At 40.6% G+C, this 19,853-nt stretch overlaps 1 protein-coding gene across 1 annotated transcript in view; it reads left to right on the forward strand.

Moving 5' to 3' along the window:
• Nucleotides 1-19,853, forward strand: part of tsnare1 (T-SNARE Domain Containing 1) — a 275,364-nt gene that overhangs the window by 70,724 nt on the left and 184,787 nt on the right. The window contains exons 9-10 of the mRNA XM_072395073.1: nucleotides 6,027-6,104; nucleotides 7,071-7,140. Of these exons, the coding sequence (XP_072251174.1) occupies nucleotides 6,027-6,104; nucleotides 7,071-7,140 (148 nt within the window). The remainder of the gene's footprint in view (nucleotides 1-6,026; nucleotides 6,105-7,070; nucleotides 7,141-19,853) is intronic.

Below are 19,853 nucleotides of genomic sequence, written 5' to 3' on the forward strand. Positions count from 1 at the left end.
CTCCGTGCTGGTCTGAGAGAGAAATGGGTGGACTCTGGCTATACTCTTAAGATGGTTAAAACCTATCTTTGTTAAGTTTTTGATATGTATGTATAGCAGTATGTTCCCACAATTCAGTCAGTTTGGAGGAAGAGATATGCTAGACAGACATAATCTCATTGTCATTTGCATTGTGCTGCTCAGTTGTTGTCCTGGGGGCATGTTACAGAGTATCAATGATATACATCTGAGAGCCTTTTCTGTACACAGCCTTGAAGTTGTGTTTTTGCAGCCTCAGCATCATGTATTCCAGTCTGGTTGGAGCTGAATGTATGGGCTCATTAAGTATTGTGACTAATGGCTGGTGAATAGTTCAACTCTGGATCTGCTTTCCATAGATGTAATCGTAAAATTTGGAGCATGCAAAGATGACTGCTAACAGCTCCTTTTCTATGTGATCAAGATGCCAAGCCGACTAAAAAAAAAGGACCCAAGAGCAGATGCAGAACATTGGGAGATTTAGAGTTAGAACAGAGTTTATTTACAGGTGCGTGGTGTTGGAAGCTAGAGGGAAGATCCGGGTAAACATGGAACTGTGAGAGAGGAAGTGATTTGTCCAGACAAAGGTAATGATCAGTTCTTACTAGGTCCAGGTGGGAATCCAGAGTGGATGGGGATGATGTTGACTGTGGTTTTGAGTCAGCGACAGGGTGAGCAGACAGGTAGGGGAAACATGAAGGTGTTAGGTATCCAACACTGAATGCTAAGTCCTTAGCATGGGAATTAGAGCCCGACCAACAAGGGATTTTTAAGGCCGATACTCATACAAATATTTGGGGATTTAAAAAATCCAATATTCCGATATATATATTTTAAAAACAAAATTCCAGAAACACTTAACAAAACATACACAGATTTTCCTAACATTAGTTAAATGTAGTTATTTATGAGTCCTCACTAAAATAATAGCATAATGCAGTTTAAAAATAAACTTTTTTTATTGTCACAACAGAACAGAAGAATATCAGCTCACCCACAGCCACCCGCCCTTCAGCAACACTCATCGTGCATTCACTGCTGCTCCCCTCTTCCAGGAGCCAGGCTGTGGACTTAGTCTCAGCTAAAATCCTGCCACTGGTACTACTCTGGGCTCTCTAAAACTTGCATTCTGATATCGGGCGGGAGGTAGTTTCGTTGTATGCTAAAAAGTTCATCGGACGGGAGAAGGGGCCTTTGCCCCACTCGGCCCAAGGTCCCCATTTCCCGTCTGAGCTCGTGCCCCTGGTACTATAGTGGTCTTTTTTTTTTTAAATATTTGGCTCTATGTCCAATCCATATCACAAGTACTCCAGCTGTGAGCTAGGCTCCCATGCCCAGCGCACACACACAGCAACCCACCCTTCAGCACCCCTCCTCGAACCTAAATCCATCGCTGCTCCCCTCCTGCTGGAGCCATGCTGCCCGGCCCAGCTCGCACGCTCAACAACCCGCCCTAACTTTTATGCACAAGCTGTTTGATACTTTTTCTCTATGTCTAAATGTTCACTCCTCGGATGCCTAACTTACGTTTCACAATGTCTGTAACTACATATATTCTAGTTATAAATACAGTAATCATTACTTTATTTAGGCAGAATAAGTCTGTCGTGGTTTCCAAGCTCATTAATGTTAGCGGTCAACCACTGATAGTCATGGCATTAGCTAGCTTTGTGGTTTGTCTATGATAAGCCATAATTTAGCAATGGATAACATCACATGCTGCTGTAAATGATTGTAAAACATAGTTTTTCCAAAGAACGGGTCGGGGAGAGCTGATACATCTCATTGCTATAACTATCACGCTATTAAAGAAATACATCTTCAGTCACATTGTTAAGAGTTAAACCGACAGTCAGTCAACTAACAACAACATACGAGCTAAATTAGTTTCACTCTCGGCTGACACGTAACAGCAGCAAAACTGGATATGGTAGTCATGAATTCTGTCATGCTTATTTGAGTTTAGAGAACTTATGGGGATGTTCTTTTAATTGTTATTCAAGTAATGTATGTCTTGTGACAGTTACCAACTTACCATGAACACACTTCACTGATGATAACTCGCTCGCTGTGCCCGACTCTGGCTGGATCAGCTGTTTGTAGGGTTTGTGACTATGCAATAGCAACACTCATAACATGGTTGAAGGGTGTTTCGTCAGTTTTTTTAAATATTAACATATCGACCATTATAAATGCAGATTGTTTGGAAAATGCCTGTTGTGATAAAACTACAAGTTGCCGGAGTCGCAGCCACCGTGACATCATCAACAGGCATTTACGTAGTATGTTATGTGTACGTGCCTGGTTATGCTCGTTTAGCGGTAGCTACTAAAAGTCAGTTAATAAACCAGCTCATTCTCAGCAAGACAACTTGTTTCCTCCTCTTTTAAACATCGACACATGACATGGAGTCACAAGTGGCTAACTTCATGCTCATAAAGTAAGGCATGGCGAAGCTCGGACCTCCGGAATCGTTTGACTTCACTTGCCCAGCGGAATGGCCAATGTGGCGCCGACGCTTCGACTGCTTTTCGGGTGACGTCGAAGTTGGACAGAGATAGCGGGGAAGTTCAAGTAAACACACTTCTCTATGCCATGGGGAGAGAGGCGGAAGCGATTTACGATTCCTTTGTGTACGATAACGATGGAGAGGTCGACGGCGAGGAGGAGAGAGGCAGATCGGAGTTGGACTACAACGCGGTGATAGCTACATTCTGCGACCATTTTGTGCGCAAGAGAAATGTGATCCATGAAAGAGCACATTTTCACAAGAGAGCACAAAAGCCCGGTGAGTCAGTTTAGGCTTTTGTGAGGAGTTTATACAAACTGGCACAGTACTGTGAGTTTGGGCACACTAAAGATGAGCAACTCAGAGACAGAATAGTTGTTGGCATATCTGACAACGATGTATCACAGAAGTTACAGCTCGAGCCAGAACTCTCTCTTGAAAGAGCTATTCAAATAGCGTGCCAGAGCGAACAAATCAAGCAACAGAATGTGAGCCTGCGCTCAGAGTGTGCAGTGGATGCCATGAGACAGGGGAGGTGGCAGTTCCATGGCAGAAGGAGCAGCAATGATGGACAATGGCAGAAAAACAGGAACACAGTGAGTCAAAACAACATCCTACCTGTTCCCGTTGTAACGGACAACATGGTAAAACACATCCCTGCCCAGCCAAGAATAAAAAGTGCAGAAGAAAAGCCAAACCAATTCCATATAATGGAGGTAGAATTTTTTTTAGCGACCAACTCCTATTTGGCTTTCAGCCATGGCTCCCTATGCGGCTACTGCTACACACACAAACAAACGCGGCGGCGCATCTGGTCTTCAATCAGCCTAAAAGAGCACACGTCACCCCTCTGTTCATTGAACTCCACTGGCTCCCCTTAGCCGCCCGCATCAAATTCAAGTCCCTGATGTTAGCTACAAAGTGCTTAATGGAACGGCTCCTATCTACTTGAATGCTCTTGCAAAGGCTTATGTCACAACTCGGTCCCTCCGTTAGTCGCAGGCTTGTCGTCTAGCAGCTCCTACACCACGCCTAAGACAATCCAAACTCTTTTCATGTGTCTTCCCACGATGATGCAATGACCTACCGAGTGCTACCAGAACAGGGGCATCCCTGTCTTTCTTCAGGAAAGTCTAGAAAACCCAGCTCTTCAGACATATCCTTGCACTTACCCTGTACTTCCCTAGCCTCTCTATGTCTGCATTTTATCTTTCTGTACTTTCCTCTATGCCTGCACTCTATCTCTACTCTATCACCTCTGACAGAGTCGGACTCCTGGGTTCCTTCTATGTAGTTTATTGTTAGCTTTTTATATCTTCATTTGTGAGTCGCTTTGGATAAAAGCGTCTGCTAAATGCATAAACAGAAACATAAAGCGCGTCACTGCCCGTGATTCGCTGTGATTGGTCGGTCAGGTTGACGACGTAATATGTCTGGTGCGTCGGTGCATCAGCATAGAACTGCAATTTATAGAATGTGCCCTAGACAATCCCACAATTTCTGCAGTTTGACAGATCGTCTTCATGTTGCAATCCTTCACGATTTGATATCGTCATATCGCCCACCCCTAATTGATGTTGGGCTGGGAACATGCTCTCTGTGTAACTGTTTGCAGTGCTCAAGAACAATCATACGCTGGGTCATTCTGGCATTCATGCTGCTTCAGCAGAGTGCCCTTGTATTTGGTGCAGCAAATCACTAGGAGAGTTACAGGAAGGTGAAAATGCAATGGGGTTAAAAATTTGTCTTAATTGTTCCCTAGCATTACAGTTTCAATTTAAAGTCCTGGCCGGTGGGCATACAATCAAAGCCTCTCCTAACATTAGTCCCGCAAAGTGCTAACGGCGAGGATTTTACATTTGTTGTGGAGACAATGCTGTTAAATATAAAAACAATCCCTTCAGTCTTAATTTTCTAATGCGCAAAAATTTTCTCATGTTGTGTTTTGCAGCTGGTAACATGACATTTGCTGTGTTTTGCTCACAGTTGAGACATTTCAGAAATAGAGTGCAACTGTAGAGAGGAAATAATGCCCCACAGCAAGACAGCCACTCTTTCTTTGTGTGAGGGTTTGACATGCAAGATATTAGGTAGCATTATGCAAATGCTTAGCTGGTGACATGGATAAGTAACAGAAGAAAAGCCTGAAGCAGCAAAAATAAAACCCTTTGGCACAGAGTTTGAGTTTTGTAAGTTTGCAAGTATGCACAAAAAGCACACAAAAACACTGAAGAGAGGGAAAAATGTCACACATACTAGGGCCTTCTTATTGTGTGTGTTTGTGTTGGGGGAGGGGCTCACAAATTTCATAATAGATATGAGGAAATTGATAAATGGAGATATATATATTTCAATAAGGAGATCAAATAAAAGGTTGACACAACTTTGTTAGTGTACAATAATTAGGAAAGTTTGGTGTAAGTAAAATTTTAAGAAGTTTGGTGGTTTGTCTCTGATGCTGCATTAAAGTGAAACGTGACAAGATGGAAGACAGACAAAGCCTGGAGTTAGATGATAATGTTGGTCTTCTGTTGAGCCTCCATTTTGGGACCACAAGAGAAGATGGAGCAACAGCAGAAAAGAGATTTAAAAAACGATCATTTTCATTAAAATACAAGTTCAAGGCCATCCAGGCTTTTATTTTTTAGACAATCAGTTTTACTGAAACAGAGCTGTGACGTTCAAAATACAAGGAAATACGAGGTTCATCAGCATTACTATCAAAGGAGATAACATATTTCCAAAGAATGGAAATTAGGGAAGCATGTATAGGGAAAAAATAATGATGTAAGAAGTACAGAAACCTGGGGCACCCCATTAGAAAGGGTGGCTGAAGAAGTTACAGAGGCTGATAGCAAAGCTTCTGTCAGACAAACAAGACCTGAACCAATCCAGTGCAATGTCTTTTATACTAACGCAGTGTTCCAGGTGAGACAATGAATGCTGTGGATGAAGAAGAAAAAGTAAACATGAAAAAAAAACATGAGACGCAAAAAAAAAACTGAAACAACATCTTTGGTATCTATCAATTATCCAACAGCAAAGCACAGTAATGAAAAACACCAGCTGTTCAGATGGGACAAAGAACTTTTTTTATCATGAATATGTTCACAGTGAGGCTGCACGGTGGTGCTCTTTCTGTGTGGAGTCTGCATGTTCTCCCCGTGTGTGCATGGGTTCTCTCCGGGTACTCCGGCTTCCTCCCACCATCCAAACACATTAACATGTCAGGTTAATTGGTGACTCCTAAATTGTCCTTAGGAGTGAGTGCGAGCGTGCATGGTTGTTTGTCTCTATGTGGCCCTGTGATGGACTGGCGACCTGTCCAGGGTGTACCCGGCCTTTCGCCTGATGACTGCTGGGATAGGCTCCAGCTCACCCGCTACCCGATTAACGGATTGACGGTATAGAAGATGGATGGATGTTCAGAGTGTGGTCTGCTGCAGGGTCATGTTCACTGTGCTAAAAAGTGTTTGCTTTCATTGTGTCTTCTCCAAAGCCACACAGGTCAGCCGCTCAGAACTGCAAGATGTGTTTCAGGAGACTTCCTCCAATATCTTCCAGATCAACTCTAATGGTAAAATGACTACTCATCACTTAACCAGAGTGTGCATGAATGTTTGTCTGTTCACATTTTCTTTACTGATATCTAAGAAGCTGGGTGTAGGGATAAACAGTTCAGCTTGGAGTGGGAATTAGACTATGGAGTAAAGATTGCAAGATTGCATCTCAAATATGATGTGAAACTTTTATCTTATTTTAAAAGGTTTGTATTAGGATCAGAATGAGGTTCACATTGTCTAAATTCTAAATTCTGGTTTAGGTTTCTTTTCTGGACCAAATTAGTTTGGTCTTTATGGTTGAGTTTAAGGTTAAGAATATTAACTGTAAATTTAGTTAAGAGAATGTAAATTCAGCAGTAAAGCTGAGCTTTCAATACGATGTAAGCTTGTAGAGCCAAATGTGACGTACTATTGGGTTGAAATTGGGGCTAATATTAGTTTCAAGACTTAGGGTTTGAGGTTATCGTTAGTGGAGGGTTTACATTTAGTTCAGTAAAATTGTGTTTGTGTCAAGATTCAAAATTGTGTTGAATTTAAATGGTGGGCAGAATTTGGTTAGCTATAATTCTCCAAGGCCTTGTAAATATTGATTTAATTTTTTATGCTCAGAGTTACTTAGATAATGCTTCAACATGATTAAGATTCACAACATTTGCTTTAGAGCTTCACTTTAGGATTTTGATTCCAACTCGTAAATCTGAGCAAAACATCTGAACATTTTGTCTTTTCTATATTACATTATGATTATGTTGATATTAGGATTATTTATTTTCGGGATTTAAAAATGTGTGAAGTGAGCATTTCTTCAAACAATGAGTTAGGATTTGCATCGATTTGCAGCGAGAGTAATACTGAAATAAAAGTTTTGTATGATCATGACTCATAAGATGATAAAGTCAATGGGATTTAGCTTTAAAAGTATATGAGTGCTTGAGTGTCCAAATTATACCATATTTGTAATAATCTTTTTGTTCCTCCAGTTGTCACTCTAGAGAAAAATCTTCAGTCACTGGGCACATCGAAAGATACAGCAGAGCTACGACAGAGTCTGTGAGTCGCACACATACAGTGCTTTATAAAAGTATTCACTCCCCTTGGCTTTTTACCAATTTTTTTACATTCCAATCTGTAATTTAAATGTTTTCAACTCTTATTTTATGTGATGAATCTGCACAAAGTAGTCTAAAAAAATGAGAAAAATATATATTAAAGAATAACAAAATTTATTTTTTGCATATTTCCACACCCTTTGCTATGAAGGACCTAAAAAGTTCAGGAGCAACCAATTACCCTCAAAAGTCACATAATTAGTGAAATGAAGTCCACTTGTGTGCACCACATGTGTCACATGATCTGTCAGTATGAACACATCTTTTCTGAAAGGCCCCAGAGGCTACAACGCCACTAAGCAGGAGGCATCACACCATGAAGACCAATGAGTTCTCCAAACAGGTCAGGGACAAAGTTGTTGAGAAGTACAAGTCAGGGTTGGGTGATTTAAGAAATATCAAAATCTCTGATGATGCACCATCAAATCCATCCTCTTCAAATGGAAAGAACATAGTACTACAACAAACCTGCCAAGAGAGGGCTGCCCAATAAATTTTACAGAGCGGGCACGGAGTGCATTAATCAGAGAGGCAGCAAGGAGACCAAAGGTAACCCTGAAGGAGTTGCAGAGTTCCACAGCAGAGACTGGAGTATCTGTTCTTAGGACCACAATAAGTGGAACACTCCATAGAACTGGGCTTCATAGAAGAGTGGCTAAAAAAAGGCCATTATTTAGTGTTAAAAATAAGAAGCAAGTTTTGAATTTGCCAAAACGCATGTGGGTGACTCACCAAATGTATGGAGGAAGGTGCTCTGGTCAGCTGGGACTAAAATTTAACTTTTTGGCCACCAAGGAAAACACTATGTCTGGCGCTAACCCAACACATCCCATCACCCCAAGAACACCATCCTCACAGTGAAAAAGTAGGCATGCTATGTTTTTGAGATGAAAGAAGGCAGATCTAGTGATGTGGTTGATGTGTTGCTCAAAGGAATGAGGTGATGAGGTGATTGTTCCCATACCATGCCACAAAATGATTGATCAGTTCCCTGTACTCAGCCTCTTGTCCATCACTGACACACCATAGAGTCATCATTGTATTTCTGAGTATTTGTTTTTCTAAGTCTGAGGTGTACAGAGTAAAGAAAAGTAAAGAAAAACAGTGAGAGTACAGTTCCCTGTGGTGCTCCTGTGCTGCTGATGGCCTTCTCAGACACACAATCCTTCAGTCTCACAACTGCAGTCTGTTTGTAAGGTGGTCCATAATCCAGGTGTTTGTGGAGATATCAGCCTGTATTTTCTGGAGCTTCTTACATAATAATGCAGCTGTATTGTATTAAAAGCACTGAAGAAATCAAAGAACATGATTATCTTCATAGCTTATTTACAGTTTATTTTCAGCATTGTGGCCAGGTTTACAAAGAGTCATAGCACTATTGATTAGTGTATTCATTAAGTGTTTGGCTGAAATTATTTATAGACTTTTCATTTCATTCACAGCTGGTACAACCCTTGTGTTTGTTACTCACTTTGAAAAAACTGTGTAAACTGTATTTTGACTCTTAAAACACTCTTCCACTAACCTTGCTGAGTTAGTCTCAATAATGAAGGCTTCAAAAGCATTTACATGCCAGCTAGATCCAATACTTAGTACACTGGAAGCATAGATGGATTATCATGATCACAGGCCCTGGACACAAACTCACCACCAGCCCCTACGTACACACGCAAACATTCCGTGCTTCCCATTACGCACATAACAACACCAGGCAACACGCACACAAAATTACTGTCATTTAAGGTCTGTTTTGATTGGCACCTGCCATGTACAGGACACTATGAAAATACATATTACGGGAGAGACAGCAAGCTCAAATAGCCAGCCTTGTAGTATTATGGAGTAAAACATACCTTTATTAAAATATAGGAAACCACCTAAAAGAAATCGTGAAAGTAATAGGCAACATGAATGAACATCAGTAAAGAGCCACAGCTGCGACCACATGAAACCATAGTGAAACTACTCACCTAAACCACCAACTATTTCCTGGCCTTCTTCGAGGAAAAGTCCTTGATAAGGTCTCCTAAGTCCAGTTCAGCCTCTATGGCCATAAGAGACAAACTGTTAAGGTGTATCTGGGTCATTTTTGTCCAAAGTTTATTCTTTATCCTGTTCATTTGAGAAAATGACTGCTCTCCCTCGTAGTTTGTGACAGGAAGCGTCAGATATAGTCTTACAGCAATGTACACATTAGGAAATGTTGACTGGAATCCACAATCAATTATTGCTTTAAGCCGCGGTGGTCGGTGGCTTAGTGGGTTAAGCAGACATCCCATATACAGAGGCTAGTCCTCGATGCAGTTGGCCCCCGTTCGAGTCCCGAACTGGACGGCCATTTGCTGCATGTCATTCCCATTCTCTCTCTGCCCTGTTTCCTGTCTCTCTCCACTGTCCTATCAATAAAGGCATTGAAAAAGCCCAAAAAAATACTTAAAAAAAAAAAAAGTATTGCTTTAAGCCATTTCGATGGAAGCACATTCTATCCGTCTGATCTGCTGAAAGATCCAAACTGATTCAGTTCATTTCTAAGATTGCTGTCCAAGTCAGTGGGATAGGCAAAGGCAAGTGTGTTCGCTTTGTCAATTAACTCACGGTCAGATGTGTTTTCCCGCATGAAAAGAACACCAAACAGATCATACAGGTGCTTGTACGCATCAATTCTGTGGCTTAAACAGCTGACTAACTTATCGATATCCACATTAAATGTTTCTATTTGTAATTTGCTTTTCCCATCAAATACCACATCTTACTCTGCGTTGTCATCCTCAAATCGCTTGCGCTTTCTGGTGCGCTGGAAGTCATATTTGTACGCCTGGCACACACTAGGCACACCTAAGGCTTCATTTTCAAAGTCACCATCAAACGTCTACGGTGAACTTGAGCTAGCAGTGTTAGCATCATCCACTTTTCTGCTGAAAAAGGTTGAGATGGATGGAATATGCTGCACCAAAGTGTCACCTGTGGCTGCTTTTTCTTTCCTTTGTTTTTTTTAGCTGATCCACTGAGTGCCCACTTCTTCATTAAAAAAACGCACTGTATGTTTAACTTCCAGCCTTCATAGTCAATGTGTCATCACACATTACTGATGAATTTGAGTATTTCTAAAACATTCAAATGATTTGATTAATAATACTACAATTTCAAAACCACACTAATGCCAATATTTTTTTAAATTGTACCAACAAAAAAAAACAATAACTCTGAAGGCCAACGGCCCCTATTGGCTCTGGGGCCCTGTGCCCACGCCCACTTTGCCCATGTAGTAATCCGTCTATGTCTGGATTGGAAGGATATTCTATCCGTTATCAATACCTGTCAGATCAGTTTACCAACTGGCTATACAACAGGTACTGGTTTGGTCTGTTTTAGGTCATAATTATCTGATAGATTCCTGTTTGTACATTTTACACTTGCAAGAGTTAGTTGTGGTGTTCCGCTGGGTTCCAGACTTGGACCTTTTCCATTCTCTTGATTCATGCTTTCTTTTGGCAGTATTATCAGAAAACATGATACCCATTTTCATTGTTATGACAGAGATACTGAACTTTAGTTATCTATAAAACCTGATGAAACTAATCAGTATCTGATCCATTTTGTATGCGTATAGGCCGCACTGTATTATAAGCCGCAGGTGTTCACATTGTAACACATTGAGATATTTACACAGAAAGATGTTACACGTGAGGATTTTTTAAACTTTTGATTAAATGCATCTGGTAACATTAAAAAATAAATGCTGCACATGCTTTTTTTCCCCCGAACAATGCCAGTAACACCGATGGTTTTAACTTAAATACCTATCGGTAACGCACAATATGTGGCATAATTGTTTTTTTGGAACAGTGCCTGTAACACTGATGGTTTTAACTTAAATATTTATTGATAACGCACAAGTACGTGGAGTAAATGTTTTTTTTCCCCAAACAGTGCCTGTAACACTGATGGTTTTAACTTAAATACCTATTGGTAATGCACTAATATATGGCGTAAATGCTTTTTTCGAACAGTGCCTATTACATGGTTGGTTAAAAAAAAAAAAAAAAGACAGTAGCCTACCAGGAAAAGTCATTGATCCCCTTCTTCATCTTCCTCCTACGCACTAAAACCACCAAAGTCAACTTCTTCAGCCTTAGAACTTTGTCACTCACTTCAGTCTCCTCGTTGTCGCTCTCACAATCTCATCTCAGATTGATTACCTTTAATTTAAAAGCTGATCATATGCATTTCTTCGTTTGTTTTCCATGTTGACGGTGAGTACAAATGACCGATTTACAATAATTTAGCAGTGTAAGTGTGTTTGATTTATTGTACAATTTCATTGGACCACTGTGAACTATTCCTTAATTTTATTGGTCTAATGTTAAGAGGCAAAATGTTTTTGGTGACAAGAAAAAACATATATTAGCCGCACCGTATTATAAGCCGCGAAATAAACATGACAGTGTTGTTTCAGTCACACACACCAAACGACAAAGGTGTTCTTGAAATAAAAGCAATGTTATTCTTATGGTTGTTGTTTTGTTTTTTTTTACAAAAGTAGGACTTATTTGTGTGTATGAATACAAGCGCAATCCACCATCTGCATGACTTTCTTCAGGCAAAATATCTCAATTCAAGGGGTTAATAGAATTTGACCCACCCTGTAATCGTGGAAATGCACAAAGCAACAAGTCTAAGTGGATTAATGGCTGCCACCCTCTAAGTGTCATTGTCTTTGTTAGCACACTACAGGCACACTAGAGGAAAAGTGGGCCATATTTGGAGGAAAGAACACTTGAATAAGTATTTTTGCAATACACAGATTCACAAAGACATTATTTCATAGTATCAAGGTACTATGGCCACTTCCTACCACCATCCAAATGCATACACATCAGATAAGGGATTCTGAATTGACAAGAACAACACACAATATATTGTAGCTAGCAAAATACATATAAAGGCATCACAAATGATATTTCCATAAGTACCTGAATTTCTGTGATAATATTAGTAATCTTAGCTATTTACATACCAACACCGGTGGAAAGTAAAATCTGAACCAAAAATCAGAGTAATGTCCATTTCTTGTTTTTCTTGTTTCATCTTACCAGCCCCCTTCACGAGTGGTTTTTACCATGTTTTACCATGATGTTGATATGTACCTTAAACTTAAACTCAATAGATTCTAAGCGCAGTTGTAGGGACACAGTGAGAAGGGCAGTAGTTACAGCTTGAGTGGCCCATTTAACTGGACTACCTTCCTTGTCCTACCATCCATAAATTGAGTTACTGATCAAAATATGTCCAAGGCATTTCATTTACAGAATTTGCACTGTGTTTGCAAAACTTGAGGACAGTCTGCCCCTTAAAACTTTCTGTAGGAAATAATCAAACCTTTACATAAGTGATTGAAAGTTCACATGTTTTATATTGATTTTCAGTCACAACTTCTGACACATTTAGTAGTCTTACGAAACAGAAAAAAAAGTGAATGAGAGCAGCTTTATTGGTAAATTGGCTGTATTAATATATAATTACAAAACAGTTTTTTTACAAAAAGATGCAAAAAGATTGCAACGTGCATGTGCATGTACAGAGCACCTAGATACATATATATTTCCTGTCATAATCCTCCATGCGTAGCCCATCAAATATGATTTACTTGACTTTGCATTTCTTCTGATGAGGGGCACCATGTTGTGTCATCCAATAAATGAAAGTGTCATTTAACAAACTAAGAATATAATTATTTCTTTGATATGCTGTTATAAATTACACCTATTTTTTATGCATTCACATACACACGTACACACAGACAAACACACACAAACAAATAAAAGAAAAATCCACTAGACTTAAGAGGTGACAATACTCTCTCCATCTAAATCACATAAAAACCATAAACAAAACAGAGGGTATGTCATATGGTCATGCAACCTGCTAAGTCATGAACTAAATTTCTTTTCATATTTTTACCAGTTAGCAGTCTAATAATCCTGCATCAAAAAAGTTTTGGATATAGTTTTGTATGAGGCCACATTCAATTTAAATTCAATTCAATTTTATTTTATTTAGATAGCGCCAAATTACAGCAAATGTCCTCTCGGGGCACTTCAAAGACAATCCAATTCAAGACAAATAGAATTAAATTCCAAATAAGTCAAATTCATACACTTTTTAAAAAAGTAACCTAGCTAAGGAAACCGACAGATTGCACTGAAACGTCACTTTGATCCAATCTCCCATTCTGAGTGTGCACGATGCGACAGTGGAAGCAAAAAAACCCCCTCCCTTTTCATAGGAAGAAAACTCTGGCAGAACCACACTCAGGAAGGGTGGCCATCCACCTCGGCCAGCTGGGGTTTGAGAAGACAGAAAAGAAGGGACAGGAAATGCCATAACACCATTCAAATGATACTTGTTGACAAAGAGAGACACAAGTTAATGACAACAATGATGTCATATGTACATGAAGAGTAAAGAGAGCAGAGGGAGGAGAGGTGCATCATCGGAGCTCCCCCAGCAGTCTAAGCCTATAGCAGCTTAACTATGGGATGTTTCAGGGTCACCTGAGCCATCCCTAACTGTAACCTTTATCAAAAAGGAAAGTTTTAAGCCTAGTCTTAAAGGTAGAAGGGGTGTCTGCCTCCTGAACCGAAACTGGCAGCTGGTTCTACAAGAGAGGGGCCTGACAACTGAAGGCTCTACCTCCCATTCTACTTTTAGAAACTCTGGGAACCACAAGTAAACCTGCAGTTTGAGAGAAAAGTGCTCTGTTGGGAAAATATCCAACAATGAGATCTTTAAGATATGATGTTTTGTCATTAAGAGCTTTATATGTGAGGAGAAGAATCTTAAATTCTATTCTGAATTTAACAGGGAGCCAATGAAGAGAAGCTAAAACTGGAGAAACATGATCTCTCCTGTCAGTTCTCATCAGAACTCTGGCTGCAGCATTTAGGATCAGCTGGAGGCTTTTCAGAGAATATGTGGGACAGCCCAATAATAAAGAATTACCGTAGTCCAATCTTGAAGTAACAAATGCATGGACTAGTTTCTCTGCATCACCCTGAGACAGGATTTTCCTGATTTTAGCAATATTACGAAGGTGAAAGAAGGCAGTCCTGGAAACCTGTTTTATATGTGAGTCGAGGGATAAATTCTGGTCAAAAATAACTCCTAGGTTCCTCAATGTAGAACTAGAAGCCAAGGAAATACCATCTAGAGCAACTATATAACTAAACAATTTCTCCCTGAAGTGCTCGGAGAGGAGTAAGGTTATATTGTAACATTTATATAACTTTTGTTTTTCCTCCTAGCGTGAAGAGAGCTTTTGTTTTTTATAAGTTTTATAGCCACACTATCCTCTCCATAGATATTGAGGACAGTGTCTTAGGAATTTATAGCCCATTGTTTTGCTCTGCAAAGAGTTTATCCGTGATCATTGTTAAATAAACCATATTATTGATACGACCCTGCATCTGCCTCCTGTGCTTTCACGGATCGTGACACAGATAAATATGGCTTAAACCAGCCTAATGCAGTTCCTTTAATCCCAATGACATGTTCAAGTCTCTGTAACAGAATGCTGTGATCGATCGTATCAAATGCAGCACTGAGATCCAACAGGACAAGCACAGAAACAAGTCCGCAATCAGAGGCTAAGAGGAGATCATTTGTAACTTTCACCAGTGCTGTTTCTGTGCTATGATGCACTTTGAATCCTGACTGAAACTCTTCAAAAAGATTATTTCTATGTAAATTATCACAAAGTTGAGCTACAACTATTTTCTCAAGAACTGTAGACAAAAAAGGGCGATTGTATGTAGGTCAATAATTACCTGATTAAGTGAATAGGTATATGTGTGTACAGGTGTATAGGTTTGATTAAAGCAACCTTAAAACTCTGTACTACATATCTTGTCAACAAAGACAGATTATTCCAAATCCAATATGGAAGTATTGGTTAGGGGGAAATCTCCTTGAAAAGTCTGGTTGTGTTTGGGTTTAAAATACAAGTTGATGTATTTAGAAGAGACTATTGCTGTTGTTAGCTCAGAGAGATCAACTGGGCAGAAGCCGTCTAAATACAAATCAGGTTCTAAAGATACTTCTAAAGCTGCTCTACTTGAACAAAATAACAACAACATGAAGTGAAGTGGTCTGACATGAGAGGAGAGAAACGCTAATAAATGAAAGCGTACTATTGCACTGTTAGTTCATAGCTGCAATGTTGTTGTTATTGGCGGCTAACGGGGGGCTTATAGAGGGCTTTCTACACACTCGTCTACTGGGATGACGTCTGCAGCAGCGCTGCAGCACCCTCCTCTCTGTGCCAGTTCGTATTTGAACCTCAGTGTCTTACGTTCCATCGTTATTTAGTCATTCCTAGTTATCAGTTTTCTGGGGTTTTTTTGGATTATTGCCTGCTTGCTGACTTCTTCCTTTGCCTTGCCCCTTTTGTTTGCCTGGATTGACTGATTTTCATGTACCAATCCCTTTTGGCAAGTAAACTGAGTTTTTGTTTCTTCCGATTACTACCCAGACCTTGTGAACATAGGTTGGAAAAAAGATGGACCAGTAAATTGAAAGATTTGCCTTCCGGCTCAGCTCCCTCTTCACCACAATTGACCAGAGCAGAGCCCATATTACTGCTAAGAAAGGCCCAATTCTTCTGTCCATCTTTCCCCCCAACTTGCAATCACTTGCAATCCCAAGACAATTAAACTCCCCCCGCCTGAGCCTCTGTCTACAGAGCGACAGCCTTCAGAACTCTGGTCCATGCTGCCAGCATGTTCGTGTTTGTTCTTGAAGGGGTCCATGAGGGGTGTCCAGAGAAGGACACTTCTCTTCCTGTCTTCGAGGGTGCCCAGGTGGGCTTGTCTCAGCCAGTATCTGCCAGTTGTTCCTGAGGTTGCCCCATCAGTCATAGTCCCTGCCCTCTCTCAGGGGTTTTGCTCCGCCTGACGTCTAATCACTCTCTTGAGAGGCTTCTTCTTTGCTGGCCATCCACGAGGTTGTCTCCCTTAGAGGCTGCCTCCCTTAGAGGTTGTGTGTCCTTTCATTGGTCCTGTTTGTTTCTACTACTTTCAAGATGGCAGTGCGCATGGAGGCAGTGGCCCAGAGCCCCCTAAACAGATGCCACCTCTTTCTCTATTTCATTGTTAGCGTCACTTTAGCCAGAATCAGTGACAGTACATAGTTAGTTAGGGCCTGTGTGGTGTATAGTCCAGAAAGAATCATGGTCAGTAGATCAGAAGGCTTTATTCCTCCACATCCCACAAACATCCCGGAGGAATGACTCAGCAATTAGGTGCCCGTCTGGATTATCACCCAAGCAAAGAGGCAACAGGAAGCAAGAGAGCCTACATCCAGACTCAAGAACTCAAGAATTTTGGTGCAGAAGTGGAACAGTTGTGATGTACTTTTCACAGAAACCTGGCAAAGTGCTAACATTCCTATTCCCATTCGGCTATTGAGATCGGACTGCAGACTAGGACAAGGACAAGGATGGCGGCGTGTGTGTCTATGTTAGTAACTTCTCGTGCACGTCAGTTGACATTACAAAACAATATTGCACTCCGGACTTGGAGTTTATTACGTTAAAGTGCAGACCGTTCCATCTTCTGAAGGAAATACACGCTGGACCACACATAGCTAAAGCATACAGAGCATCCCCCTCCCCTGTGATCACATTTGTTTGATACTGACCCCGACATATAAGCTCCCCCAATGCCAGATCAAAGCCCATTACCCAAACCAGCAGTTGGATCTGCAGTTGTTCAGGGAAGACTCATAAGTGACAGAACAAGGACACAGTTAATGGAAATTATTAGGTTTGAGAACACCCCGTGTTCTAATGTTCATGATCTGTGGAACTCTTGCACATCAAGTCTCTTAAATGTTTTGGATACCATTGCTCCTGTCAAGGTTTGAATGGTTAAAAGTCAGCAAAGGGGGCCATGGAGAAAATAAGTGTCCGCCAGGGAACAGAAAAGGGAGTGCCGGAGAGCTGAACGGAAATGGAGCAAGTCAAAGCTCCAGGTTCATTATGAGATTTACAAAGAAAAGCTATGTGTGTTCAACCAGACTTTGCATAAAACAAGGGAGAGTTATTTTTTCATAAAAAACTGCAGTAACAACTCTTATCTCCTGTTTGTTACAGGAAACAAATGATCAAACCCTCCAGTTTCACTGTCTTTAGAACTCATTTCTACATCTAAGTGTAATGAGTTTGCAATATTAAAAATGCAATAATTTCAACAAAACAAATAACTACTCTGCCAGCTAGACACCTAGAGCTGACACATTCATCTCATCATCTGCAGTCTGAGTCCATCGACGTGCTGCCTTGATGAGTTACCCACTAGATTTCTAAAGTCTGTGCTGAGCAATTTGTCACCACAACTCGCTCATCTAGTTAACATCTCATTCCACACAGGAACATTTCCAAAGGCCTTAAAAGCTGCTGTCATTAAGCCTCTTCTAAAGAAGAGCAATCTTGATGCCACAGTACTGAACAACTACTGGCCCATATCAAACCTACTAGTCTTAGGCAAAGTCCTTACTTACTTACTGACTTTCCCCTGTCTAAAAATGCTTTTGATACTTTCCAATCAGGCTTTAGGCCCCACCAAAGCACTGAGACAACTCTGATCAAGGTTTCAAACAATATCCGCCTGAACACAGATGCAGGCAAAGTCTCAGTCTTAGTTCTGCTGGACCTGAGTGCTGCCTTTGACACAGTTGACCATGCAATCTTATTACAGAGGTTAGAAGACCTGTGACCTGTGGGGTTCCACAGGGGTAAATCCTGGGACCCCTATTGTTCAATATCTACATGCTTCCATTAGGCCAGCTAATACTCAGCTATAATATGTCCTACCACAACTATGCAGATGACACTCAGATCTATGTGTCACTGACGACAGGAGAACACAGGCCTGTAGATACATTGTGTCACTGCATCGAACAGATCAGTGTGTGGATGCAAACAATTTGCTCCTGCTAAACTCAGACAAAGCTGAAGTCATTGTCTGTGGCCCACAGAAACAAAGAGAAAGTGTTATCAGTCACCTTGAGATTCTCGCTCTCTAAAACCTAACAACCAGGTCAGAAATCTAGGGGTAATATTGGACTCAAAACTTTAACAGCCACTTAAATCTATTTAAATCAATAACATCAGCAGTTTTTTACCATCTAAAAAAACATTGCCAGAATCAACAGAATAGTGTCCAAACCAGACTTAGACAGACTAATCCATGCGTTTGTCTCCAGCAGGTTAGACTACTGTAACAGCCTGCTCACTGGGCTCTAAACGGGCTGTAAGACAGCTGCAGTACATCCAGAATGCTGCTGCTCGAGCCCTGACTAGAACCAGGAAATATGACCATATTAGTCCAGTGCTCAGGTCTCTGCACTGGCTTCCTGTCACTCAGAGAACAGAGTTTAAAACAGCTCTGCTTGTGTATAAGTCTCTTTATGGTCTAGCACCAAAGTACATCTCTGACATGTTATAGACATATGAACCTCAGGGAGGGGTCTCCTGCTGGTGCCCAGAGTCAGGACTAAACAAGGTGAGGCTGCGTTTCAGGTTTATGCTCCTAAAATCTGGAACAGTCTTCCAGAAGATGTGAGACAAGCCTCAACTCTGACAAAGTAAAAAACCAGGCTGAAAACAGTTATTTTTGGTTGTGCGTATGACAACTGAAAGCATTTAATCTGCACTCTTCGTTTTTTATTTAATTATTTAATGATTATTTTTATGTTTTAATGATTTTATTTGCCTTCTTGTGATTTTATGTAGCTGTAGAGCACTTTGAATTGCCTTGTGTACAAATTGTGCTCTACAAATAAACTTGCCTTACCTTACTGTATAATAAGTTCTATATAAAATAAGTATAATATAAGGAAATATAAGTTCACTGATTGTACACATCATACACAGTTAGATCGTCAAAGACCTGAATGATCATCCAGTCACCACAAATGAACAACATAAACTGTAATCCTACAGGTGGCTGGTCAGATGACAATCTGTAAATGAGGGCTTTATCAAAAAGTCTGCTAATTGTGTTCTGGTAACCTCTCCACACTAACATCACCACATTAAGTGTAATTGTGTTCATCTGCTCAAAGGGGAGAAGCTATTACAGTCCACAGGTAACAAAAAAAAATATTGGCTGTTTCCTCCACCATATTGCCATGGAGTCACAGCTACTAATTACTCTGCTGTGAAACAACAAAACTATGCGTACAATTACTTGTATCCTCATTCCTCAGACACTTGGCCAGGTGCATACAGGAAATAGGTAGGAATAGGTTCTTAGACTCAGATTGTGACTGTGTTTATGTGCTCCTCAACTAGTCCTCCTCCACTCCTATCCAACAAGTAGGCACAATTCTGCCTCTCAAACCCACCGCAGTGCTCAGTCCTCTTCAGGCTCTACAGCCATGTGTAAGCAACTGTGGGTGGCAAATGTGTTCTGTTTCACATGCACATTTGCATGTCACATGGATTTCAGAACTGCAGATATGTGTACGTTAATCCAACATATGGGCTTCATTTTAGAGCATGGTGGTATAGGAATTATAATGTACTTGTCTGTTTCACTTTTGTAAGCCTCCTTTAAAACTAAATAAATGTAAATATGAAGTGCAGGTGTGCTT

Source organism: Leuresthes tenuis, unplaced genomic scaffold (genome assembly GCF_036924035.1).
Source record: "Leuresthes tenuis unplaced genomic scaffold, fLeuTen1.0.hap1 SCAF_10, whole genome shotgun sequence".
In the NCBI taxonomy this organism is placed as follows: domain Eukaryota; kingdom Metazoa; phylum Chordata; class Actinopteri; order Atheriniformes; family Atherinopsidae; genus Leuresthes; species Leuresthes tenuis.